The sequence below is a fragment of the Aphis gossypii genome, chromosome 2, assembly GCF_020184175.1.
Source record: "Aphis gossypii isolate Hap1 chromosome 2, ASM2018417v2, whole genome shotgun sequence".
Lineage (NCBI taxonomy): Eukaryota > Metazoa > Arthropoda > Insecta > Hemiptera > Aphididae > Aphis > Aphis gossypii.
The window spans coordinates 20,429,075-20,452,114 of NC_065531.1; the positions used below are offsets into that span (position 1 = coordinate 20,429,075).

Here is a 23,040-nt window from a genome sequence, read left to right on the forward strand (position 1 = left end):
TGAATGATAATTCTAAATTATCATTTACATTAACATTTAATATTGTTAAACCTGATTTATTGGTATCCCACAAAGTATAGAAAAAATATAATATATTACAATGTTAATGATTCTATAAATTATTTTTTATACTTATAAATGGATGTATTTACTGAAAATAAGTACAGACATACTTCTATAAAAAATAAATAAATATCAAATATTTCGCAGTTAAAATGGAATAATAATTTATTTAATCAATTGATATTTTTCAAAATCACTGTTTAAATATTTGATAAACCATAATGCCGCATTTATCAAACTATCCATATCAGCGGCAACAGTACTTAACGGATGACAATCATTGTACATCAACACTCTGTAATAAAAAATATAATAATAAACAAGAATACTAAAATAAAAAATAAATTAAATTAAATAATTGATAGTTAAACCTAAATATAAGTTAACCAATAAAAATTAGTAAAATTAATTTACCTAGTCGTAACACCATGCTTTTTAAGAAGATGATAATATGTTAGACTCAAGCATGGAAGAACACGGCGATCTTTTTCACCAAGTAATAAAAGTGTAGGAGCTTGAACTTTATGAACGTTTTTGCATGGTGAACAATCTGTTAATTTCATTAAAATATCTTTGGAATTCGCCAAGCTATCTACTTCAGAGAAATTATAACCAGTTTCTGTAATAACCCTGCAAAAAAATAAAAATAAATAATCATTTACCATTATTAAAACTTAAAAAATACTGTTAACATAAAAAACTCTGCTATAAGTCAATAAACATGAAAATTCAACATACCAATCAGGAACATCAGTTGTCCCAAACATAGTGATCAAATCAGTAACAGGATTCAGTGCACATACAGCTTTAAACACAGACTGCAATTAAATTTTTCAATAAATTAAAATATAATAAGAAATGTTTTCTACACAATCTGTGAAACACGAATCTTTTTTTTTTAGATGCATTAATAATATTAAGTTCAATGATCACTGTACAAATCAATACTTACTGGATATTGTCCACTTAAATGTGTAACCAAAAACCCACCATGTGAACCACCAAATAATACCAATTCTCTATTAAACCATGACGGATTAGACTGAAGTGCATTATAAACATCTTTGACATCAGCATCACCTATATTACCAATTAATGATTCAACATAATCTTTACCTAAGCCTATCGAACCTCTAAAATTGACGAATAACACAGCAAATCCTAGTAACAACAATCACAACTTACAATTAGTAACCATAAAAAAAAAAAACTATAATCAAAATATTTTTATAAGCAGTCATTACCTATCTGAACAAAGAATGCAATATCTGCTCTAAAGGAGTCTGAAGATGATAAATGAGGGCCACCATGAGGCCATACAATCAAGGGACAATTACTATTTTTTGGTCCATAGAAAATTGTAGTAGGTTTATCTATAAATTAGATCAAATATTTATTTCAGGTCTTTATAATTTATTTAGTTATTTAAACCTTACTGTAAAGAGTATAACCATGTTCAACAACAAAGTTGTCACTATTCGGAAGACTACGAGATGGAGAAATTTCATGAATGGAAATTTTTGTAAAATCATATCCTTCAGATATAGAAGGTATTTTGATAGCAAATAATTGTCCAGGTTTATTAAGCGATGATTTATGACAAACTAAAACATCATTGCAAACATCAAATACACTAACGCATTCATGGAATGGTTTTGTAATTGGAAGATAATGGATATCTTTTGATTCTGGAAAATTATTAAAATTTGGAATTTTAAAAATATTTATAAATTTACTAATAAGTCAGTGAAACTATTACCAGTGTCAATAGCGAAAGTATGTATAGAACCACCTTGAGGAGTGCTCAATACAATGGTTTTATCATCATTTAACCAACAGTTTTTTGGTATTGGTTGATCATAAAGGCCATAGAATGGTATTTGTTCATTATTGACTTGAAGAATTTTATTATTAAAATCAACAACTGTAGTAACCTAAATTTATAATAAATAATTAAAAATGTTAAACACAATTTTCATAAAATTAGAAAATAAAATATCAACAAAATAACCTCTTTTGTAGACCAATCGTAAGAGATCAATTTAAAACATGAACTATGTGGTCCACCACCAAGACGTTCTAACCATACAAGCTTTGTGCCATTCAAATTAAACCTAGGATATCTCACACACAATTGTTCTGAACTGGAACTCAACACATCTATACAATAAAATGATAACTAAGTATAATTATCAGTAATATATATATACATATATATGTATATATGCTTATGCTTATGTAAAAATGCCTATAAATGGGGTTCAATAACACTTTTTAATTTAAAGCAACAAGTAAAGAAATTTATACTGCCCAAACCAAACAAGAATTAACTATGTACTTAAAATTACATTATCAAAGAATAGCATTTATAAATATTTCATAACCATTAAATTAACTAAATATTATAATGTTTTATTATTTTAAATTGATTATTGAAAACTATGCAGGGGCTTCATTAATTAAAAGATTTGGCTCGCAACATATTAAGTAAAAAAAAAAAAAAAAATGCATTCATCAGTCTAGTAAAACTATAGCTACTCAAATGTAATTACCTAATTTAAAAATAATACATTTTTTTTATTTTTTTAATGAAATTTAACAAAAAATTATTTTATCTTAACAATTATTGATGATAGTTAATAATTATTTTTAAAAATGTAATTCATAATATGACAAAATACATTATAATAATTTACTAACCATATTGTCCATTTAATGTGAGAGAAAATACATGACTAGGACTATTATTACAGTAAGTTAGACCCAATTTTTAAGGTGTAATTGAATGTCCAATTGCCACAACTCCTTTTCCATCAGGTATCCAAGTTGCAGTTGCAGGATTTATATCATTTGGAATATTTGGAAGAACATCTATACTATCTGTTTTTATATCACACACAACCAAAACTGGAGTAATCTTTCCAACCAATTGTTCACCCCAATCTTGGCTCCAATCATATTCTTTACCCTGCATATTCATCATTAAAGTTACATAATATAAAAATCTTAGACAATTGTACAATTAACATTAGGTATACCGGTACAATGTCATTATTAACACCATCTTTCTGAGCCGATGCTTTTGATTTTTGTTTATAAAACGGTTCAGACTTTGGTATTTTTTTTTCAGCAATATAAACAATTTTTGTTTCATCAGGAGACCACTCTAAAGTTCCAAATTCACCTATAAAATAATAATCACTAATCAGAATTTAAAAAGAACATTGAATTTAATGTATAATAACAAATTACCATCAGCATAAATTTTTCCATGAACATCTAAAGCACTCAAGTCATAATTTTTCACCAGAGAACAATCAGTCCATACTTCTAAATATTGTTTGATTTCCTTTCCAGATTCCACTTCTCTGACTACACAAAAATACTTGTTCGACTTTGAGTGTGCGCTTATCAACCTAAATGGAAAATACATACAATTTGTTTTTATTTTTAATTTATTAGTTTTTCGTGTATTATTAGGTATCACTTAGGTATAATTATCACTGTGGTTTATTTTTAATTTATACCTACTCGTTTGTTATATCAGTTGGTGGTGATGTTAAACTGTAAGTCTTATAATCTGAAAAAACGGTTTGCCGGAATATGGTTTTGGATTGCCTTTCCAAGACCTTTTGCGTCCAAACAGAACTAACACTAACAGCAGCTTTTGAGCAATCATGTATTCTAGCAGATATTAATTCCGGATATTGTGCGGTAATGCGATATGCTGCCACAATTTTATCTAACTGAAATGTTATTAATTTAAATTTTTACAATGGTATTACCTACTTAAAATTTTACATTAATTTTCTTTAGATTATTATTTATATTTTATTCTTACTTGAGCCATTTAGAAAAATTATATTTATTCTTATATACCTATTATAAGTTATAACTTATAAGCCTATACTAAAAGTCGTACTCATTGGATATGTACCTATTTCACTGAACAATAAATTAATCTCAAATCTCAATAAATTGTTCTACTAGGTACCTAACTGATAAATGTTTATAAACAATGATACAGCTTATTTTGGCCTCTGAACTTCGCAGTTTAATATATTTGTACTTTGATCTTTGGATTTCGTATTCATTTTGTATTAGGTGAGTCTTCAGTTTTTCTATATCTTATATTCTTATCAAACATCTAATGACGAAAGCTCAAAGCAATAACTTTTACTATAAATAGCGGATTTCCACAGACCAAACGGTGTAAGGCCTTGAGTTTGAGATTCCGAGATCAGATTAAAATATTAATATATATAATAATTCCATTGTTTTAAATGTGTTCATCATGAACTACGATTTTAATTTGTGGTTTTAATGCTATAAAATAACGTAGGTACCTACCGACATTTTATTGCTATTTCTTATTAAAATGATATCACACTCACTCATGTGTTGTTATTGAGTTATAACGACTCATAAACGTACAAATGTAGAGCAGCAAATAATTTTTTTTAATAGAACCGATTTTGTTAGCTTTCAATACCTACTTAAATATTATCTACGTTGAATTTACCAATTATTATCAAATTTAAAGGTAAAATAGGCTAAAACCATTAAGTATGTAATAATTACAATTTTAACTGCTTTGTTGTAAATTGTAATTCGGTGTCGAGTGGGTCACTATTATTAATGAGTTAAAAATTAATTCAATGATATTATAAATTTATAGCATACCTTTATGAAAAACAAAATACATTTGAGAGAAATCATAGAGTAATATACTCTATGTCAGCGGTTCCCAACCCATGGGCCGCGGCCCACTTGTGGGCCGCGAGCAGCACGGTACTAGGCCGTGAACAATATAATATTATTATATATTTTTGTTTCATACTTGTAATATTTCTAGTTATTATAATATTCGATCAATATTACCTACAGTGTAAAATAAGTGTACGATATCGAACGTTTGAGGTTTGAATGTAGTTTTATCTCATATAATATATTATATTTTATAATTATAATACGTATATAGGTGTGGTATTATAATGGGCCTTAAAGATTTTTTTACAAAATTGGTGGTCCGCACAACTAGAAAGGTTGGGAACCGCTGCTCTATGTCCTATGAGAGAATGCAGTTTCTGTTTTTAAGGAGTTTAATGTAGGCAAAATTAAGCAAAGCCAATCGGAGTATAGTGTCGTGGTCAGATATGTATGACGTTTAATATTTGTCTATTAACCACGAATTAAGATATACCTATATCTTCGTATATCTTAATTCGTGCTATTAACCTATGTATTATCATTGATTTTATAATATGTATACTATAAAATCAATGGTATTATGTATAGAAAACGTTTTAAAATTTTCAACAATTAATGTTTTCAAACAGGTTATTTATACCATATAACATTGTATTTATTTCATAATCAACTACTAAACTATTTGCGACCAAAATTGTCATTGAATCCACAAATAAAAACCCCCGACGAAGAACTACGGAAAAAATTAAAAAATTCCCAACCCTAGGAAAAAAATCTCTACACATTAATGTTAGGTACTCACCTAACCACCCTGATTTTGGCTGGTACCGAATTGGTTCCCGAGCTCTAACCCCACGTATCGAATTGGTTCCCGTTTGAAAAAGGTATTTTATTAAGTTGAGCCGAACTGGTTCCCGTTTAGTTACACACATTTTCCTTCTCAATTTTACAGAGACAAGACTGTCAACTTAAAAGTAGGTTTAGTTAATGTGCGTTAATGTGTGTTAAAAAAAAATGATATATTATAATATACAATTTTAAACTCAGTCATACAATTTTCAAAGTGTTTGTTATTTTTTTCTTGTTTGCTAGTAAGTTTCCTGATATTATTACTTCGAAATTTAATTTAATTAATGTATGAATGCTGTTTAAAATCTCCATAAAATAAAATATATCAAGATGAACATTTTGCTTAACTTCCAGTGTATAAATGTATTGCCATTTTATTTTATGTTATACTATAGAGTGTAGCTATGTAGGTACATTAATATTTTGTACCAACTATTAAAAGCTAAAAATTAAAAGTACATAAACGGGAACCAATTCGGCTCAACCTAATAAAATACCTTTTTCAAACGGGAACTAATTCGGCCAAACGGGAACCAATTCGGTTACTCCCCTGATTTTCACTCTTGAGTCTAGATTTGTCTCGCCAGATTTAGATGTATAAAGATGTAAGATTAATGATTATTAATTAGATTTATATTTTAGGACAAAAATTTGAAATATGAATGTTTTTTATTAACAAAACTAACATAAGGAATTGATAAAAAAAGTTATTGAAAATAATAAAATAAGATCATTATTTAAAATTATTGGGAAAAGTTAATAATAAATAATTAAACAACCAATATTTAGAAAATATTTTAGATACAATAGTATTTAAGGAAGCAGTGCAGAGTATAATAAAACATTAAATTAAATTAATAATATTCATGATTATGTATTTTTTTTTTCAATGTTTTGAGCAATTTTAAAAATATAATATATTATATATGATTGGTGGATTAATAAAATATTTATTTATACTTTTAATTAGAAGAGCAGCTGTTAGTAGAAATTGTGGTATGTTATGTCAATTAACAGACAGTAAAACAGATTTTGATTTACTGTTAAACAATGAAAAATATGTTTTTATTATCTGATGGAGAACTATAACTTCTAAAGCTATAAACCTAGGAAGTATTTAAAGGCAGTTATAATACAAATGATTACAAAAAAATAACGTATTTTATTATTTTTAAATTTAAAATATGTATTAGACATATTAATTTTATATTTTTTTCACAATTTGTACGACATCTTCATCTTCAAGTACATGATCTTTTCCAACTTTTTGAGGCACGTGTTTAACAGATGATCCCCAAACCAGAGCACTAAACATATAATTAAATAATTAATTAATAGAAAAATAATTTTTAATAGTGTTGTCTCACTATTTAAATTCTTTGGCGATAGTACGATGAAGTTTATTACAAAAATCTTCAATACTTTTCCTTTCATTATGCAAAACAATTGGAGATCCATAATCCGGTAACTGTCCTTTAGGCTTGGTGTAACTATATAATTATATACATAACAAATTGTTGTTAGTTATTGAAGTATATATACATAATTTTATAAGAGTACTGTTTTTAAAGTGAATGAAATATATTATATTATTTATTTTAGTTAAATAATATATTTTCTCAATCAATGTTTATGTTTTAATATAAATTTAATTTCTAAAATAATATTTTATGCAAACTTATGTTTTTATATATTGTAAATGGCAAGCTAAAATGTATACTTAGGAATAGAATATTTTCATTTAGTTACACTAATTGTATAAACTTATGAGTTATAACTATTACTTACATCCTAACTAATTTCAAGTATTCCCACATTTTTTCTAAAAGGTCATCAAAATTCCATTTATGGTGAGCACTTATAGGTACCGTATGTGGTATTTTATAAATAATATCCAATTCTTCTATGCTTATTTGATCTACAACCAAACAATAACAAAAAATAATTATCTAAAAAATCTAATATTGTTTCAGTGATTTCACTGTAAATAAATTAATATTGAAGGAATAAAATACAAACCAATTTTGTTAAGTATATAGATACAAGGTAAATAAATGCGGTTTCCTTCAACAACATCAATAAGATCATCAGATGTGGCGTCATACCTAAGAGTAATGTCAGCATTGTGAATCCTATACTCAGATAATATAGTTCTTACAGTATCTAAATCCAATTCACTTTGTGGTACCTGTTATACAAAATACAAAATTTGAAAACTAAGTATAAATTGTTTTTAAAAATATCTATTACCATAGTTTGTAAATTTATTCCACCCTTATCTTTTCGCCGATACACTATATTTGGTGGTGATTTATTTAGTCTTAATCCAAATCCTTCCAATTCATGTTCAATTAATTTTTTATGTTTTAATGGTTTAAGAACATCCAAAACAATAAAAATCAATGAACATGTGCGAGCTACTGCAATTACTTGTCGTCCACGACCTTTACCATCTTTTGCACCTTCAATGATACCAGGTAAATCTAAAAGCTATCAATAAATATACAATAGAAACCAATATTTTTCAAAACAGGATTATATAGAGTATTATTAAACACAATTATTTAAATGTTACATGTTACACATGTGTAGCATATGGATTTTGCTATGTAGCTGGGACAGTTAAAGTATAGTTTTCAAATATATTCATTAATAATAACTGTAAAAACTGTTTTTAAACGCGCTTAGTAGAGTACTAAGATTTAAGAGTTATACATATATAATATAGTAATAGTTATATTCAAAAATATAAATATTAAAATATTATCTGGTCAATGCAAAGGAAATATTCTTTTTTATAAATTAAATAATAGGCGTCTTTGCCTTAAACTGAACCAGAGATGTAATTGTGGAAATACAGAATATTCCTATATTATGTGGGAGATAGACAGAGGTGTGGCGGCCCTTTAAGAATATATTACAGCAAACTTTTGTTTTTGGATAAAATATAAATGTAATACACTTATAAAGCTATCTATAATAGATACTTATATATACATATATATATTAATAATTAAAATGGAATGTAAGATAAAACATTTTTTGTTAAGTATTTACATAAATTGACTTCTGAATGCATACAAATTTGTGCTCTATTTATAAAATACTTATGAAATAAGCATAACAAGTAGATTTCCTCTTTTCTGCTCACATTAAGTTTATTCTATAATAAAAATAAGTTTAAATTATTAATTACCTGAATTTTAGCTCCTTTGTATTTAATACATCCAGGAACAGTGGTCAAAGTAGTAAACTCATATGCAGCAACTTCTGAATAAACACCAGCTAGATTACTCAACAATGTTGATTTACCAACAGAAGGAAAACCTAAAGAAATGAATGTAATAAAATCTTCATCGTTTGTGAAATAGTTATTTAATCTTACCTACAAAACCAATTCTAGCATCTCCAGTTTTAGCTACATCGAAACCTTCTCCAGTACCTCCACCACCACCTTTGGGCGTGATGAGTTCTCGTCGAAGTTTAGCAATACGAGCTTTTAGCAAACCTAAATGTCCAGCTGTAGCTTTGTTTTTTTGAGTTCTGGCCATCTAAATACAAATTTTGTTAAGTTCTGTTAATGTAAATTTAAGAAATTAGTTACTTACCTCTGCCTCGATGGCCGAGATCCTTTCTAGTATCGTCGACATGTTTAAGAACTATTTAAATTTAGAGCGTATTAAATATTTTTAAAATTAAATGAAATACAGATGAATACTAATGCTCAATGATTCAAATGAATCAATAACTTATCCTGAAAAGGACTACTCCAGGACCATGATTTCCGAGTAATGAGTATCACAAATCACAATCAGATTCAACTATTCAAGTATCAAGTATCTTATTACCCGTCCCGTCTACCAGCTTAGTGGCCGTGTATATTATAATCTAAGCATCGTACAATAACCTCAAAACATAATACATGGAAAATGCAATGGTTATGGTAAAATCACGGACTAAGATATCTTAGTCCGTGGGTAAAATGGATCACTACCTTTTGTTCCACAATATATTTGTTCCGCGGCAGTTTAATACCGCCGGGTACAGGGTAGTTGTCAGAAAATTGATAAGGATTGAGATACAATAATTTTGGTATTAGTAGTGTGACCAACGTAAAAATAAAATAATGTGTTTGTGCAATTATTTAACGTTTACTGCTTGTAAACACTGTATAATAAATTATGTATTCACGTATTCCGCTTTTTTTTAAAAATATTATTAATAATAAGTGTATAATAATAATCAGTAAAGTTTTTAATTGAATACCTACAATCTACTAGGTACTAAAAATTAATTAATTTTCATAAGAAATAAATTAATAAACACTAAAGTTTAAACAAATAGATACTATAAATATTTATTAATACCTTTTTAATTTTTTTAATAATTTAAACTGATATTGAATGATATTAGTAAATTAAATAATATTACCCTTAAGTTCGATAATAGGTAAATTAACTTTAATATTAGTAATATTAGAGGTAACCTTAACAGCATAAAATTATCTGCTGAACGTAAATAATTTGCTTTGTCTTTCCATTTATTATAAATAAGTTCGTAGACATGCGGGTATGATGTCCTCTAGTTTATTTTCAAGCAATATAATATTAAATATTAATATCATACAAATTATTAATGTCATTGACAGCTTAGTGCCCGTCCGGACGTCGGTGGTCGGTACGTCGTGCCGGCAGACCATATCTACTATAATTATGCAATACACGCCTCCTTATCTCCGCCGACCTTGAAAATTATAACGTCCAACCGGCGTACAAATAGTATATAGGTATTTTACAACGTATAGGTATGTAAAACGACGTACCTCTACCTGTTACTATTAATGTACGTAAATATACTTAATAAAATATATAATATATAATATTATAATGAGGAGTACCAGCTAAAGTATATACAGCTACCTCAACACCTGGTGCAATGTAGGTATAACTGCATTCGTGTTTAAAGAGCACAAGACGTTTATTTTTTTTTCATGTACCGTTATTCGTTTTGAGAAACGAAACCTTGTTGTTGTAGTATTTTTTTATAATTTACAAAAGTTAATCGCAAACGCGCGGTGTATTTTTAAATATTTTTTGACACTCCTAAACGATGGCCAACCGGTAATTTCAACGTTACCAACTCACACCAATGAGACAATGAATATTATTTTGTTATTTGTATAAATAACTATAACACGGGTATAAATCATAAAAACAAAAAAACTAGGTGGGTACTGTGATTTTAACAATGCTTTGTTTTAATTCTTCCCTAAATAAAAATCAAATAAAGCTATATGTGCTGGTGCTTAGGTATGTGTTAAGTATGTGTAGGTACATATAATTATTTATTACCTACTTTTAAAGTCTATAAGTAGGTACACAATATGTGTTTAATATTTAATTTTGTCCAATCATACATACATCAATATTCACCCCTGATAAACAACAGGTCGTAGTCCATTCGGCTCCCGTTTTCCTAAACGGCTCCTGTCATACAAAAAGGTCAATTTCCAAACTCCTCCGATGTTTTACAACACAAATTAATTTTCATTTATTCATCATGTAGACTTAAAACTGTCTCAAAAGAGGTATGGTTAAACATGTGTTGGCAGAGCCGTGTCCAGTAATTCAGCGCCCCGGGGCAATTGCCCCCTTTGACCCCCCCCCCTTTAACACGGCTTTGTGTGTTAGTGTTAGTAAATTATAAAAATTATATAGAAAAATCATAAATTGGGCTATTTTAGGCATAATTTTTTTGTATAATCTATACGTGTTATTTCACTCAAAAATTTATCAATGATATTCCTTATGAACTTTTTTTTAAATATGTATGTGTATTGACATGACCGAGCTTTAATTTAATATTTTTCTACGGGAGCCGTCGAAACTTCAATATACCTACATACAAATTGCATTTTTTATTTTTTTTATTAAATAAATGTGTTTTGTTTAGTTTAAAAATGTATAGTTTAATGATAGGAATGACATTAAACTTGAAATATTTGTTATTCTACTAATATCAGTTACCTACATAATAAAAATCTTACAATAGAAAATACACAGCAGTATTAGCTATATTAGCAGTATTAGCACTCCTATTGCAGCAGTGTTTACTTCAGAATGGTTTCCAGTGTGAGGGGTTATACTCCTCCCCCCAGAGAAAAATTTATAAAATATTTTTAATTCTCTTCATTATTTATTTCCATTGGCATGCCCCCTTGAAAATATATGATACCCCCCCCCCCCGAGTTGAAGGTCTGAAATAAACATTGTATGGTAGTAATCAAGTGGTTATTTATCAACAATTGTAAAACAGATTTTTTAAACAAAATTTTTATTATTTAAAAAAATTTTAAACATTAACATTTGATTATAGTCAGCTACTTATTATTAATACCCTATTTATAAAAATAAATTATTTCATCAATTTTGTCAAATAATTCTTGGTATAACTATAATACGATGTTCGATGTAAACATTACTGATTACAAAAATATACAATTGTAACAATATTGTATTATTTATAAAAATTATGGCTATAAAATATAAATACATTTTTTAAAAATAAAATAACTATTATTTTAGGGTATACACTGTATAATACACTTTCAATTAAAATTGTCTGTTATTATATTTTTTTAAGATCTAATACTAAACAACAATAAAAGAATCTTGTAAATTGTAATTTTTGTGATATTTTAAGGAACTAATCAAATAAGTACCAATAAATTTCTCAAAAAATTAGTGTGTTATTCACTATTCAATTAATATAAGAATAACAATACATTATTAGGTAGTAGGTACACTCCATACAAAAATACATTAACATTAATTAATATCACAGATTGAACACAATAATTTAACAAATAATTTCGTCAATGACAAGTATGTTAGGTATTCTTCATTGAATCATTGCCAATAACACCCTTTTTCATGAAGTTCTGCATCATCAAATACAAATGTTTGCTTTGGAAAATCTGTAGTTTTGTTTTTGGTCTTAAACATTAAACGTTAAGGAATAATTTTTATAAATAAATATATTAAACGCTAGATATAACGATCATTCATAATTAGTAATAAAATTACAATTTTAGCGATTGATAAATACAGAGATCCACCAACATCACTATCCATGAGAAAAATGAACAACCCTTATTAATAGCATACAAATATTTAACTCTCTGTAGTATTCATAGTAGATATTTTACATTTATGACATTAGGTAACCAATAAATAATATTAATAAACAATTGATTAATTAATTAAATTTTTCAAAAGGATATTTGTAAATCAATTTGAAGAATCCTGTACCCAAGTTGATTGGTATACCCATAATAATACTCTCAGACACACCATTTATTGTATCAGTCTGTCCATAATATGCCGCATCAAATAAATGATCAGAAGTTTTTTCAAACTAAAATTGTTGTTAAAATAATAATTATTCATACTAAGTACACACTTTGTAAGATTATAAAACACACATATAACATTTTAAAATAAATTAACTATCATACCGATGCAAGATTGAGCACAGATTCTTTCATTTTTGACAAACCAAAACGTGTTATACCCAATAATTCACCTCGACTTGTCATCAAATCAGCAATCAACATAGGATGTCTAGGATCAATAGATATTCCATGATTACCCATTACACTATCAATTTCTGATATTATTGTTGACCTGTAATTTAAAGTTAATTATCAAATTTAATATAACACATATTATTGTAATAAAAGTTTAATAGAGATTCTACATCAAAAATTCTTAAAACAAATTACAATCTAAAACTTGATTATATGGATTTTAAATAAGAATAAATCACTTTGTGTAGGAAAAAATGACTCATGAACGATGGCATTTAAACCATTCGATTTTCTCATAAAAGCAATATTTAAGCTCACAAGATATAATTTAACATAATTTCCTGTATTTCTAAATTGTCTAAAAACTAGATTATTAATTATTGATAAAAAAAATTAAGTGTTTCACACAATCACACTTATATAGTACATATTAATAAATGCTGAAATTCAACTGTCAATTCCTAGAATCCTTAAGTTGACTTGTTGTAGATGACAAGGTATATAGAATACCTTTTTGACAAAAATTGTTGTACGTTACATTGTTACATTATAAAATTCACTATATTAAATTTTACCTAGATGCTTCTATGCCGAGTGCATTCCACACTTGAAAAGTATTATTGCTAGTACATCGTTTTCCTATTACTCCAGGTGTAGCCATAACTTCTCGTAAATTATCACCTTCGACAAGTAATTTATAACGCACTTCACCATTATCATCTTCTTCGTGGATTACAGCACGTGAGACTGCACTTATACCCTTTGTTATAAAATTACAATTAATTAAAATATTTTATAAAATTAAACATCAAATAATTTTAAAATAGTAATTACTTTAATAACAACTTTTTGTAAATTTTGTGAATAAATGTTTATCAAGTTGTTTAACGATTGAGCGCCTTTTGAAGGCAAAGATATACTAACACAAGATTCATTATCAATGTTTACTTGATTAGCTTTAATTCCAATTCGTGGAGTTGAAAGTATACTACAAAATTTAATTAAAAACACAGAATAATAACAGACATACAATTATTAATAATTCAAACATTTTTAATAATATATCTCTTACCTATCTCTTATTGTCTCAATTGTTACTTCTAACTGTAATAATTTAATACGGTTCATATCTATGTGAATCAATAAATAGCATTCAGAGCTATCAAGTACTACATCAATATAACTACAAACCTAAAATAATATACAAAATTGAATAATATAATAACTAATATGTAATAAATAACATTTTTTTTTACTTCGGTAAGTGTAGTTTGTTCAATACGAGCTTTGACAATTCTTGCAAATTCTTTGTCTTTATCATTTTCTAAATAAGCTGTGATTATAGGAGTACTTATATTTTTACTAGAATTAATTATTTCTTTGATTCTAAAAAATATTACATAATTTGTAATTATTAAACTAACTAAACATTTTTGAAATAAGTTGAATAAAAAAATTAAAAGGTCAAGTAGAGTGCTAGTTAGAACTAAAAAACTATTAGATGTCTGCAAAAACTAAAGTTAGGATGATTAACTATTTAATTATTTTTTACCTCGGAACACCTTGAGTAATATTCATTGAAGCAACACCAGCGAAGTGAAATGTTTTTAATGTCATTTGTGTACCAGGCTCACCAATACTTTGAGCTGCTATAGCTCCAACAGGAGTTCCTATAAAAAATAATAATTTATTTTAAACTTTTCATAAATCAATTTCAAGTATTATTAATTATTATAATTATACCTGGTTCAATAACAGCAGCCATATACTTGGTAAGACAAGTCACATAAAATTTTATTAGCTGTGTAGAAGTAATTCGCTGTAGTTTTGAAACCTCTAAATTTAACCATTTTTTTCTAACTTCTGCCATATTTATTGATAAATTTTTTCCAAAATTTCTGTTGAAAACATAAATAAAATATATGTGATAAACTAATAAATTGATATATATAAATTATATATATAGGCTATTTATTATCTTATACTTTTAATATTACCTCAACTCTTCTATAAATATGGAATTCACATTTTGAAAATCTTCAGATGATAACACATCTTCAGTAATCTTTAGTATTTCTTCAGACTCTAATGTACATTCATCACGGCAAGGGTAATTAGCAGTTACATTGAAATATACACGTTTAAAATCAACTGGGACACCATCGCCTAAAATTGTAATATTGTTTATAAAACTAAATCAATTAGTTATACAAATTTAAAATATTTCTATTTAGGTAAGTGATTCAGAAAATTCAATACACTTAGATTTAGTGCATATTAATTTATATTAAAAGTACTAATTTAAAAAGAAACCAAAATTAGTGAAATTGTGTGAAAAGTGAAATTAATATAAATTCTTATCTTATTATACAATATCCATAGACAATAGATAAAAAGAAAATATATGAATTGCTAAGTTTTGTTACAATTAATAAAGTAGAAAAAAAAAGTTGGAAGTCTTTTTAATGTGGTTGAATGGTTCTATTGTAACTGAATTTGCAAATTTACAATGAAAAAATATTGACAGGAAAAAAATAAAGCCGTCAAATTAAACACAATACATTTAAAAACTATGAAATATTAAATTTTTTACCTTCTGTGTAAGTAGGATCTAAGCTGTCACCTCCAAATTCAAATTGTATAACATCTCCAAAAGCATTTCGTACAGTGTTGTCATAATGAACACATAAATCTTCTAAAGACTAATAATCAAAAATATTTATAATGTGTAAGAAATAAAAAATGTTATATTATTATTATTATTATTTTATATTAGAAATATAAAATATATTAATTTTACTTTGACAAGACGCCGTTGCATGTATCCAGTTTCAGCTGTTTTTACAGCAGTATCAACAAGACCTTCACGACCACCCATTGTGTGAAAGAAGAATTCTGTTGGTGTTAGACCTGAATAAAAACTGTTCTCTACGAAACCTTTTGCTTCTGGAGTTTTTGCTAAAAATAATTATTAATATATTTTTTTAAAGTCTATACAAATAAAAATATAAATTAGAAGAACCACACTTACAAAATCTTTTAAAATGTGGCAATGACCTAGACTCAAATCCATCTGGAACACGATGTCCACTCAAGGCTTGTTGGCCTACACATGCAATCATCTGAGATATGTTAATATTGGACCCTAAATGACAAATAGTAAACAGTAATTTAATTTTCTATTTTAATATATATAAATATTGATTTTTACCTTTAGAACCCGAGAGTGCCATGATTAATGGGCCATTGGTTGAATGAAGTTCTGATAAGCAAGCTTTACCAACAGAATCTCGAATACCAGACAGTTGCTTTAAAATATTTGCTTCTAAAGTTTCATCCATATTGCAACCAGGTTGACATTTTAATTCTTTTGCATTTCTCAAACGGATATTTTCTTCACATAATGCATTTCTATTTAATAAAATAAATATATTTATATTACTTTCTGATTTGAGAGAAAAAAAAATTAATATTTAATTCTTTACCCATTTATAACCAATTCATTTTTGGATTGAAGCAAATCATTACTAGGTGTAACATCACCAATTCCAATTGAAAATCCTCGTAGCATTAAAAAGTATGATGTAAGACGTGTTAAACGCCACATTACTTTACAACATACATCAGAACCCCAATCAGCCAACAACACATAAAATATGTTTGATTTACTACCTGACCCTAATGTTGCCTTGTCCATAGTACCAGACAACAACTCAGAATTCCTTATGTAAACATCTATAAAATAAATAATAAATGTAAAATGTTTTAAATATGTTTAAATTTTGTTTGACTTGCATGAATCTTTAAAGCAAAGTTCTTCATCACGAGTATATGATTTCCCTTTACAACGCAAATTAGCTTTTACTGAACATTTTTTACTTGGTCTCATAATTATACTAAATATTTGTTTTCCAGTCCAAAGTTTGTGAGGCTATATTATAAACAGTTTACAAATAATATATATTTTTTTAATTACGAATGATAATTGTAATAAACCTTTAGAATAGCAGGACGTGGTAGTGTTAAATCAATATTAATATCATCTCCTGACATTAACCAACCAATTAGTCTACTAGCATCTCTTTGATTAAGAAATGTATTTTTATGTGTTAATAAATATGCTCCTGTAATAAAGTCTTGGGTAGCAGCAATGAGAATGTCTCCATTTCTAGGAGTGACAAGATTTGATTTGTTCTGCAACAATATTTAAGTAAATTAATTTTAATTTTAAAAATAATAACAATAAAATATAACAAATGTATTGATTTAATACTAACAATCATTAACAAAGCAGCTTCAGCTCTAGCTTCTTCAGTTTGTGGCAAATGTAAATTCATTTCATCACCATCAAAATCGGCATTATAAGGTGTACATACACATTCATTGAATCTAAAAATTTATATTTACAGTCCAGTATAAAATATGAGCTAATTACTTAAACAAACCTCAATGTATTATGCTCTAATACTTTTGCACGATGACACATTATACTTAATCTATGAAGACTAGGTTGTCGATTGAATAACACAATATCTCCATCAGATAAATGTCTTTCAACAATATCTCCAATCTACATAAGATATTAGTTTATTAATTTATAATTTACACTATGTGATAAAATAAAGTGTACAAGTATAACAAAAAAAAAAAAATCAAAGTTAGGTGATTATTTACTTATTTTAAACAAAGCAAAATGAAATTGAGGATGAATTTAAAGTAGATAGTTGGTAACATTATAATTATACACAAATATAAATATTAACAAATGGTCAATTTTTGTCAATGCTAAACTAGTTCTAATGTTATTTTTTAATAAATACACTTTATTTGTTTTATTTTTAATTTAGTAAAATAAAAATATAGGTATATTATATAATATAAAAAAACACTTACTTTTAAATCTTTTGCTATAGCTGGTCTATTTCCAAATCTCAAGTATTTTTTTAATTTAGAACCTTGAAGCTCAACAAAATTAGCACCCGGATGAATTTCCGGTCCATTCATCACTAGCTTACGCATTAATTCAATATTAGCTGGACATACTTTTTGAGGAAATGTTAAAATTTTGGCCATTCGAACTGGAACACCAACCTAAAAGATTAATAAGGAAATACAATTAGTATTGAAAAATAGTTTTTGTGTAATTTTTAATTTTTACTTCTTCTATTCGAAGATTTGGATCTGGAGAAATGACAGACCGTGCTGTAAAGTCAACTCGTTTACCAGATAAATTACCACGAAACCGTCCATGTTTTCCTTTCAAACGCTGAACACAACCCCTAGCAATTTTTTTCGGCTAAACAAATAATATTATAGTAGATATTGTGTAAAATAATTTAACTAAGATATTTTTTGTTTATATCGCTTAATATTTACCATCATTGTACGTGAAACACCAGATAAATCACTATTAATATACAAGGCACAATGTAATTGCAAGTATTCCCAATCCTCGTGCAATAACTGGGGTTTCGCTCCAGACTGTTTATGTTTTACAATTACATCATTTATAAATAAAACTTCAGATAATTTCAATGTTAAGTCATCTTCATTTCTAAACATAAATTACATAAACAATATGTCAATTTCGAGCATAAATATTAAGTTTCACTATAATAATAATACACTTACGTTCCGGAACGTATATCAGACACTGCAGATGGACGAATACAATTTGGAGGTACTAACATTCTTGTCATTAACAACCATCCAGGATTTGATACCTCAGGATTCATGCCCAATAAAATAATGTCTTCATAAGGTATAGATAACAATAGACGCAGTACTTCTTGAGGATTGAGGTTCTCATTAAATAGATAATTCCTCATGGATTCGACTTCTTTGTTATATTTTACCACATCATTCAAAGCGCCTAATTTAATTTTACGACTCGTATTAAGATAATTATAAATATTAAATTGATAATATTTAATAATACTTACATAATTTACTTTCAGCTTCTGTGCCAGGTTTTTTGTATCTGTAACGATCATATGATATTTTTAATATACCATTTTTTTTCACTTGTCCAACAATGTCACTACAAAACGGACATATCTGAATCTTTTTTGCTTTTGCATGAACTTCTTTGAAGACTTTTTTACGCATTGTGTATGTTAAATTCTTGTTTCTCAATTTTGTATAAAAAAACATTCGATCTTCTTCATTTAATAACACTTTAGCACAAAAAGGATTCTGAAATTAATTTATGACATTATACTAAAAAGTAATTATTAATAATACAATAAAAATATAAATATACCTAATAATATAATAATAATATATAACAGCGGTTTTCAAACTTTTTTTTTGCGTACCACTTAGGTGTATTATTAATCAATTGAGTACCACTAATGATGACTAAAAATAGAACAATCCAAATTGTACAATTATAGATACTTTACTTTTTTGTTAAATACATTTATTTTAAACAATGAGGCAGTAAAATACTACAATATAATCGTTTTTATTTATTAGTTTTTTTAAAATAAGATATGAATTAAATAAGAAATTTTCAATGAGTTCAGAATCGAATATTTATTTTTAATTTTCTGTTTTACCACTATGTAGTCTTTTACGTACCACAGTTTAAGAACCGCTGATATATAATATTATTATGATTAATTATATGAAGAAATGAAAAGAAATATATATCGATGGATTAACTTACTTTGCAGATTGTTTGTAATATTGTTATAACTGAACTGAAAAATCCAACATGAAAAACTGGCAATTGTAGGTCTATGAAGCCCAAATGTCCTGGACAATCATTCAAACCCTTATTGCAAGTTGTACATATTGCGTCCTTTTGGTTGACTCCCTGTCAATAGCAAAGATTAGATACTACTTAAAAAAACCAAATATTATTATTTATTAGATGTAGTAACAGCTTAATCTACATTTGTTTTTCCAACATAAAATATTTAAAATAAATGACAAAGTTAACAACAGTTGATTTGATTTATTGTTGCTTGAGGTATATTATACCAAGTTATTCCACTAGTATTATTTATTTATAGATTACTAGCTATATAATCTGAATTTACCTAGGAAAATATGAACAAACATAAAATATGACACTTAATAAGTATCTTATTCCACAGGCAGATCGGCATCAGTACACTTCACTTTGTGAACGAAATTAATAGGACTATTTTCTAACTTTCCTAATACCACCAAAAAGAAATTATAATAAAAATCTGTCAAGTATGTTTTAAGTATATAGTTACAAAATATATAAGGGCTATTTGTTAAATATTTGAAAAGCAAAAAAAATTAAACATTATTTTCTTTTATTTAAAAAAACTTCATAGAAATGCATGACGGGATAGCTAATCTATGCGACTTTATTTTTTCTGTTTCCAATTGCAACTATTTAAATCAACAAAAAAAAAATATTCAGTTTTCAATTTTCATGAGTCAAATTTAAATGCATGTTAAATTTACCTATAAAGGTGGAAAAATAAACTATAAACACCCAAAGTCTCAAAAGATCTAATGATATAACTTTTATTGAATACAATAGAGCAGTTTTTAAGCACATAAAGGACAAACAAAGAAAATTTAATTTTATAAAATTATTTTATAATCTATTCATAGCTTCAAAGTCATAACAGATAATGTTTTTATTTTATCTTGATTACTTAATTTTAATTTATTTCATGAAAAATCAATTAAATTCAATACAATTTGTATTGTAACCCAGTAGACTACATACTATAACTATAGTTTTATTATTACTAGGTATTGGTATATTCTGTGGTATGGTAAACCTAAGTTCATTGCTTGATTATATAATTGGACTTGGGAGATCGTTTATTAATTAATGATAAACTCACCAATTTATGATCAAGTACTCCATATGGATGTGGTGTACGTGTCGCACTGTTATTGTTTATGGCATATAGATTTCTAGTATTTATGCATAAATGGGATTTCCTCTGGATATCTTGAGGATTGTCAACTGTAAAGCTAATCTTTGATCTAAAACACAGAACCGATTATTAAGGATGTTATGAGTAGGTAATTTAAATCTATCGTTAAACCAATAATCTCAGTTATAAATTACTCACATGATACGTGACCCATCAGTGTCCCTGTATTGTTCCTTAACCATGTTTATTACCACTAAAGAATTTCTGTTTCAAACGGATTGATTGATTTTTGAATTTTGAATCAGGTTAGTAGCTAAATTCATGGACATTATAATTAATATGCAGTCAAATTTTAATACAACGCCATTATATTAAGAGGTGTAATCGTGTGCAAGTGCGAAGTGCCAAAAATGGCAAGAGTTTAGTACTTTAGTGTGCCCACATACCCCACATGACAGCATAGACACCACGATTTAAATATTAGTCTATAGTATGGTTTTATAACTAACCGATAAATAAACGTTATCATTCGGAAAACGATATGATGATAAAAAATGAAATTAAGTCACGTGATCCAGTGACCGTCTAGAACTATAGCGTTACCGGTAGTGAAATATATTTTGTAGATTCGCTAAAGTATAAAAAAAAAAATAGATCGGTTTAAAATTATCTCACTTTATACCACACAGGGATATTTACGTAATTTTAATCATGTAAATTATATGGACATAATATTATGGTCCAAACATCCCGATATATTATTTTTCATCCCGGTTTGGTCTAGCGAATTTGCAATTTGTTAATGTATTATAGGTATATTATTTATTATTTATACAACTTATATTATTTATTTTGGTCTAAAAAATATCGTAACTATATTTTCGATTTTTTTAACTGGTTGATCTTGTGTTAAATTTACAAAGTTTTTGAACGAGCGAAAATTTGTTTAACAAATTATAATATATATTATTATAAGAGGATGCCACACTTGCATGTGCTGTATTCATCTTATACATGTACGATATGGACAAGACGCGTTTACGCAGTCTGAGTAAAATAAAAAGTATAGAAAAGAATAAATAGAATAAAAACACCTATTATAAAATTAAAAGACAAAAATATTTTGAAGGGCAAGACAATGAGGTTTTTTTTAAAAAAATTAAATTTTTAAAAGTTAAAGATCATTTTAAAATGTTGATATTTTCGCTATTTCTAAACGGTATAATAATGAACGTTATATTAAGAATAATGAGAAACGCACAGTTTTACTTTTTAAAATATTATCATGTACTTATTTTTTTAATAGGTTTTTTTTCTAACACCATAATTGAGGAATATTCATATTCAGTCTATGTAAACTCATCTTGTCTATATCGCATACTTGTACCTACATGATGTATAAGACGAAGACAACAAATGCGAGTGTGGCGTCCTTTTAAATTTATACCTATATATATTTAGTACCTATATTTATTTTAAAATAAATACAAAATGTCAATTATCTATATAATTCAAAATATTCCAGTATAAACGTTTGGTAGAAATTTCAAGTACCTACCTATCTAATGTTATTTTAGATTCAAAGTGGAGCGATGAGTACATTGAAAATTTCAAAATTGCAGCCCCCCTAGCCCCCCCCCCTAAGGTGGGCTCTGATTGAAATATTTGAAATATTAAATAATGATTAGGTATAGCCTAATTAGGTACAATGTGTTTTTATTTATTTATTTATTTTTGTTTATATCTTTGTACACAATAAGTAGGTAGTCGATAAAATAGTAAATTGGATCGAGTTTGTACTTTATAGAGAGTTTAAAATTAAATTAAATTCGTAAAAACAAAACATATAAGGACAGGGGCGTACTCACGGGGGGGAGTTTATGGGGTTTATTGGCCGTATATTTTAGATTCTGAACGAAGTTATAGATGTATATTTTAACTTTGGGGGAAGTTTCC

The 23,040-nt window shown here is 27.0% G+C and overlaps 3 protein-coding genes across 3 annotated transcripts; all 3 read right to left on the reverse strand.

The window, feature by feature from the left end:
• Positions 1–210: 210 nt before the first annotated feature.
• LOC114130068 (acylamino-acid-releasing enzyme-like) lies at positions 211–4,071 on the reverse strand. Its single transcript, XM_050200778.1, is given in 13 exon segments — positions 211–358; positions 478–693; positions 802–881; positions 1,016–1,224; positions 1,308–1,436; positions 1,500–1,751; positions 1,823–1,997; positions 2,075–2,223; positions 2,764–3,031; positions 3,102–3,247; positions 3,316–3,479; positions 3,595–3,809; positions 3,905–4,071. Coding segments are annotated over 13 exon segments (2,142 nt in total). The 5' UTR covers positions 3,914–4,071; the 3' UTR covers positions 211–228.
• A 2,693-nt stretch (positions 4,072–6,764) lies between these two features.
• On the reverse strand, positions 6,765–9,489 carry LOC114130086 (GTP-binding protein 128up). Its single transcript, XM_027994981.2, has 8 exons — positions 9,231–9,489; positions 9,008–9,173; positions 8,819–8,949; positions 7,873–8,112; positions 7,642–7,810; positions 7,411–7,540; positions 6,990–7,112; positions 6,765–6,929 (listed from the first exon to the last, which is right to left on the reverse strand). The coding sequence occupies exons 1-8, from the start codon at positions 9,270–9,272 to the stop codon at positions 6,827–6,829; spliced, it is 1,104 nt and encodes a 367-aa protein (XP_027850782.2). The 5' UTR covers positions 9,273–9,489; the 3' UTR covers positions 6,765–6,826.
• A 2,861-nt stretch (positions 9,490–12,350) lies between these two features.
• On the reverse strand, positions 12,351–21,589 carry LOC126550069 (DNA-directed RNA polymerase III subunit RPC1-like). Its single transcript, XM_050200914.1, has 27 exons — positions 21,283–21,589; positions 21,049–21,193; positions 19,881–20,030; positions 19,153–19,405; positions 18,842–19,082; positions 18,587–18,764; positions 18,369–18,506; positions 18,104–18,301; positions 17,656–17,780; positions 17,488–17,599; positions 17,207–17,404; positions 17,006–17,141; positions 16,696–16,945; positions 16,422–16,621; positions 16,242–16,355; positions 16,011–16,168; positions 15,804–15,912; positions 15,208–15,376; positions 14,954–15,108; positions 14,763–14,880; positions 14,467–14,596; positions 14,283–14,401; positions 14,045–14,198; positions 13,786–13,970; positions 13,139–13,307; positions 12,905–13,038; positions 12,351–12,618 (listed from the first exon to the last, which is right to left on the reverse strand). Exons 1-27 carry the CDS (start codon positions 21,324–21,326, stop codon positions 12,531–12,533), a joined length of 4,170 nt encoding a protein of 1,389 aa, XP_050056871.1. The 5' UTR covers positions 21,327–21,589; the 3' UTR covers positions 12,351–12,530.
• Between the last annotated feature and the right edge of the window lie 1,451 nt (positions 21,590–23,040).

Bases quoted from the DNA above. Each gene is read 5' to 3' on its own strand.
- LOC114130086 (XM_027994981.2), bottom strand. From the start codon at position 9,272: ATGTCGACGATACTAGAAAGGATCTCGGCCATCGAGGCAGAG. The intron at 9,174-9,230 runs GTAAGTAACTAA...ATTTGTATTTAG, and splicing joins TCTCGGCCATCGAGGCAGAG to ATGGCCAGAACTCAAAAAAA. The intron at 7,541-7,641 runs GTTTGTATTTTA...GTTTGGTTGTAG, and splicing joins CTATATACTTAACAAAATTG to ATCAAATAAGCATAGAAGAA.
- LOC126550069 (XM_050200914.1), bottom strand. From the start codon at position 21,326: ATGGTTAAGGAACAATACAGGGACACTGATGGGTCACGTATCAT. The intron at 21,194-21,282 runs GTGAGTAATTTA...TCTGTGTTTTAG, and splicing joins ACTGATGGGTCACGTATCAT to ATCAAAGATTAGCTTTACAG. The intron at 15,377-15,803 runs GTAAAAAATTTA...TTACAATTTTAG, and splicing joins AGATCCTACTTACACAGAAG to GCGATGGTGTCCCAGTTGAT.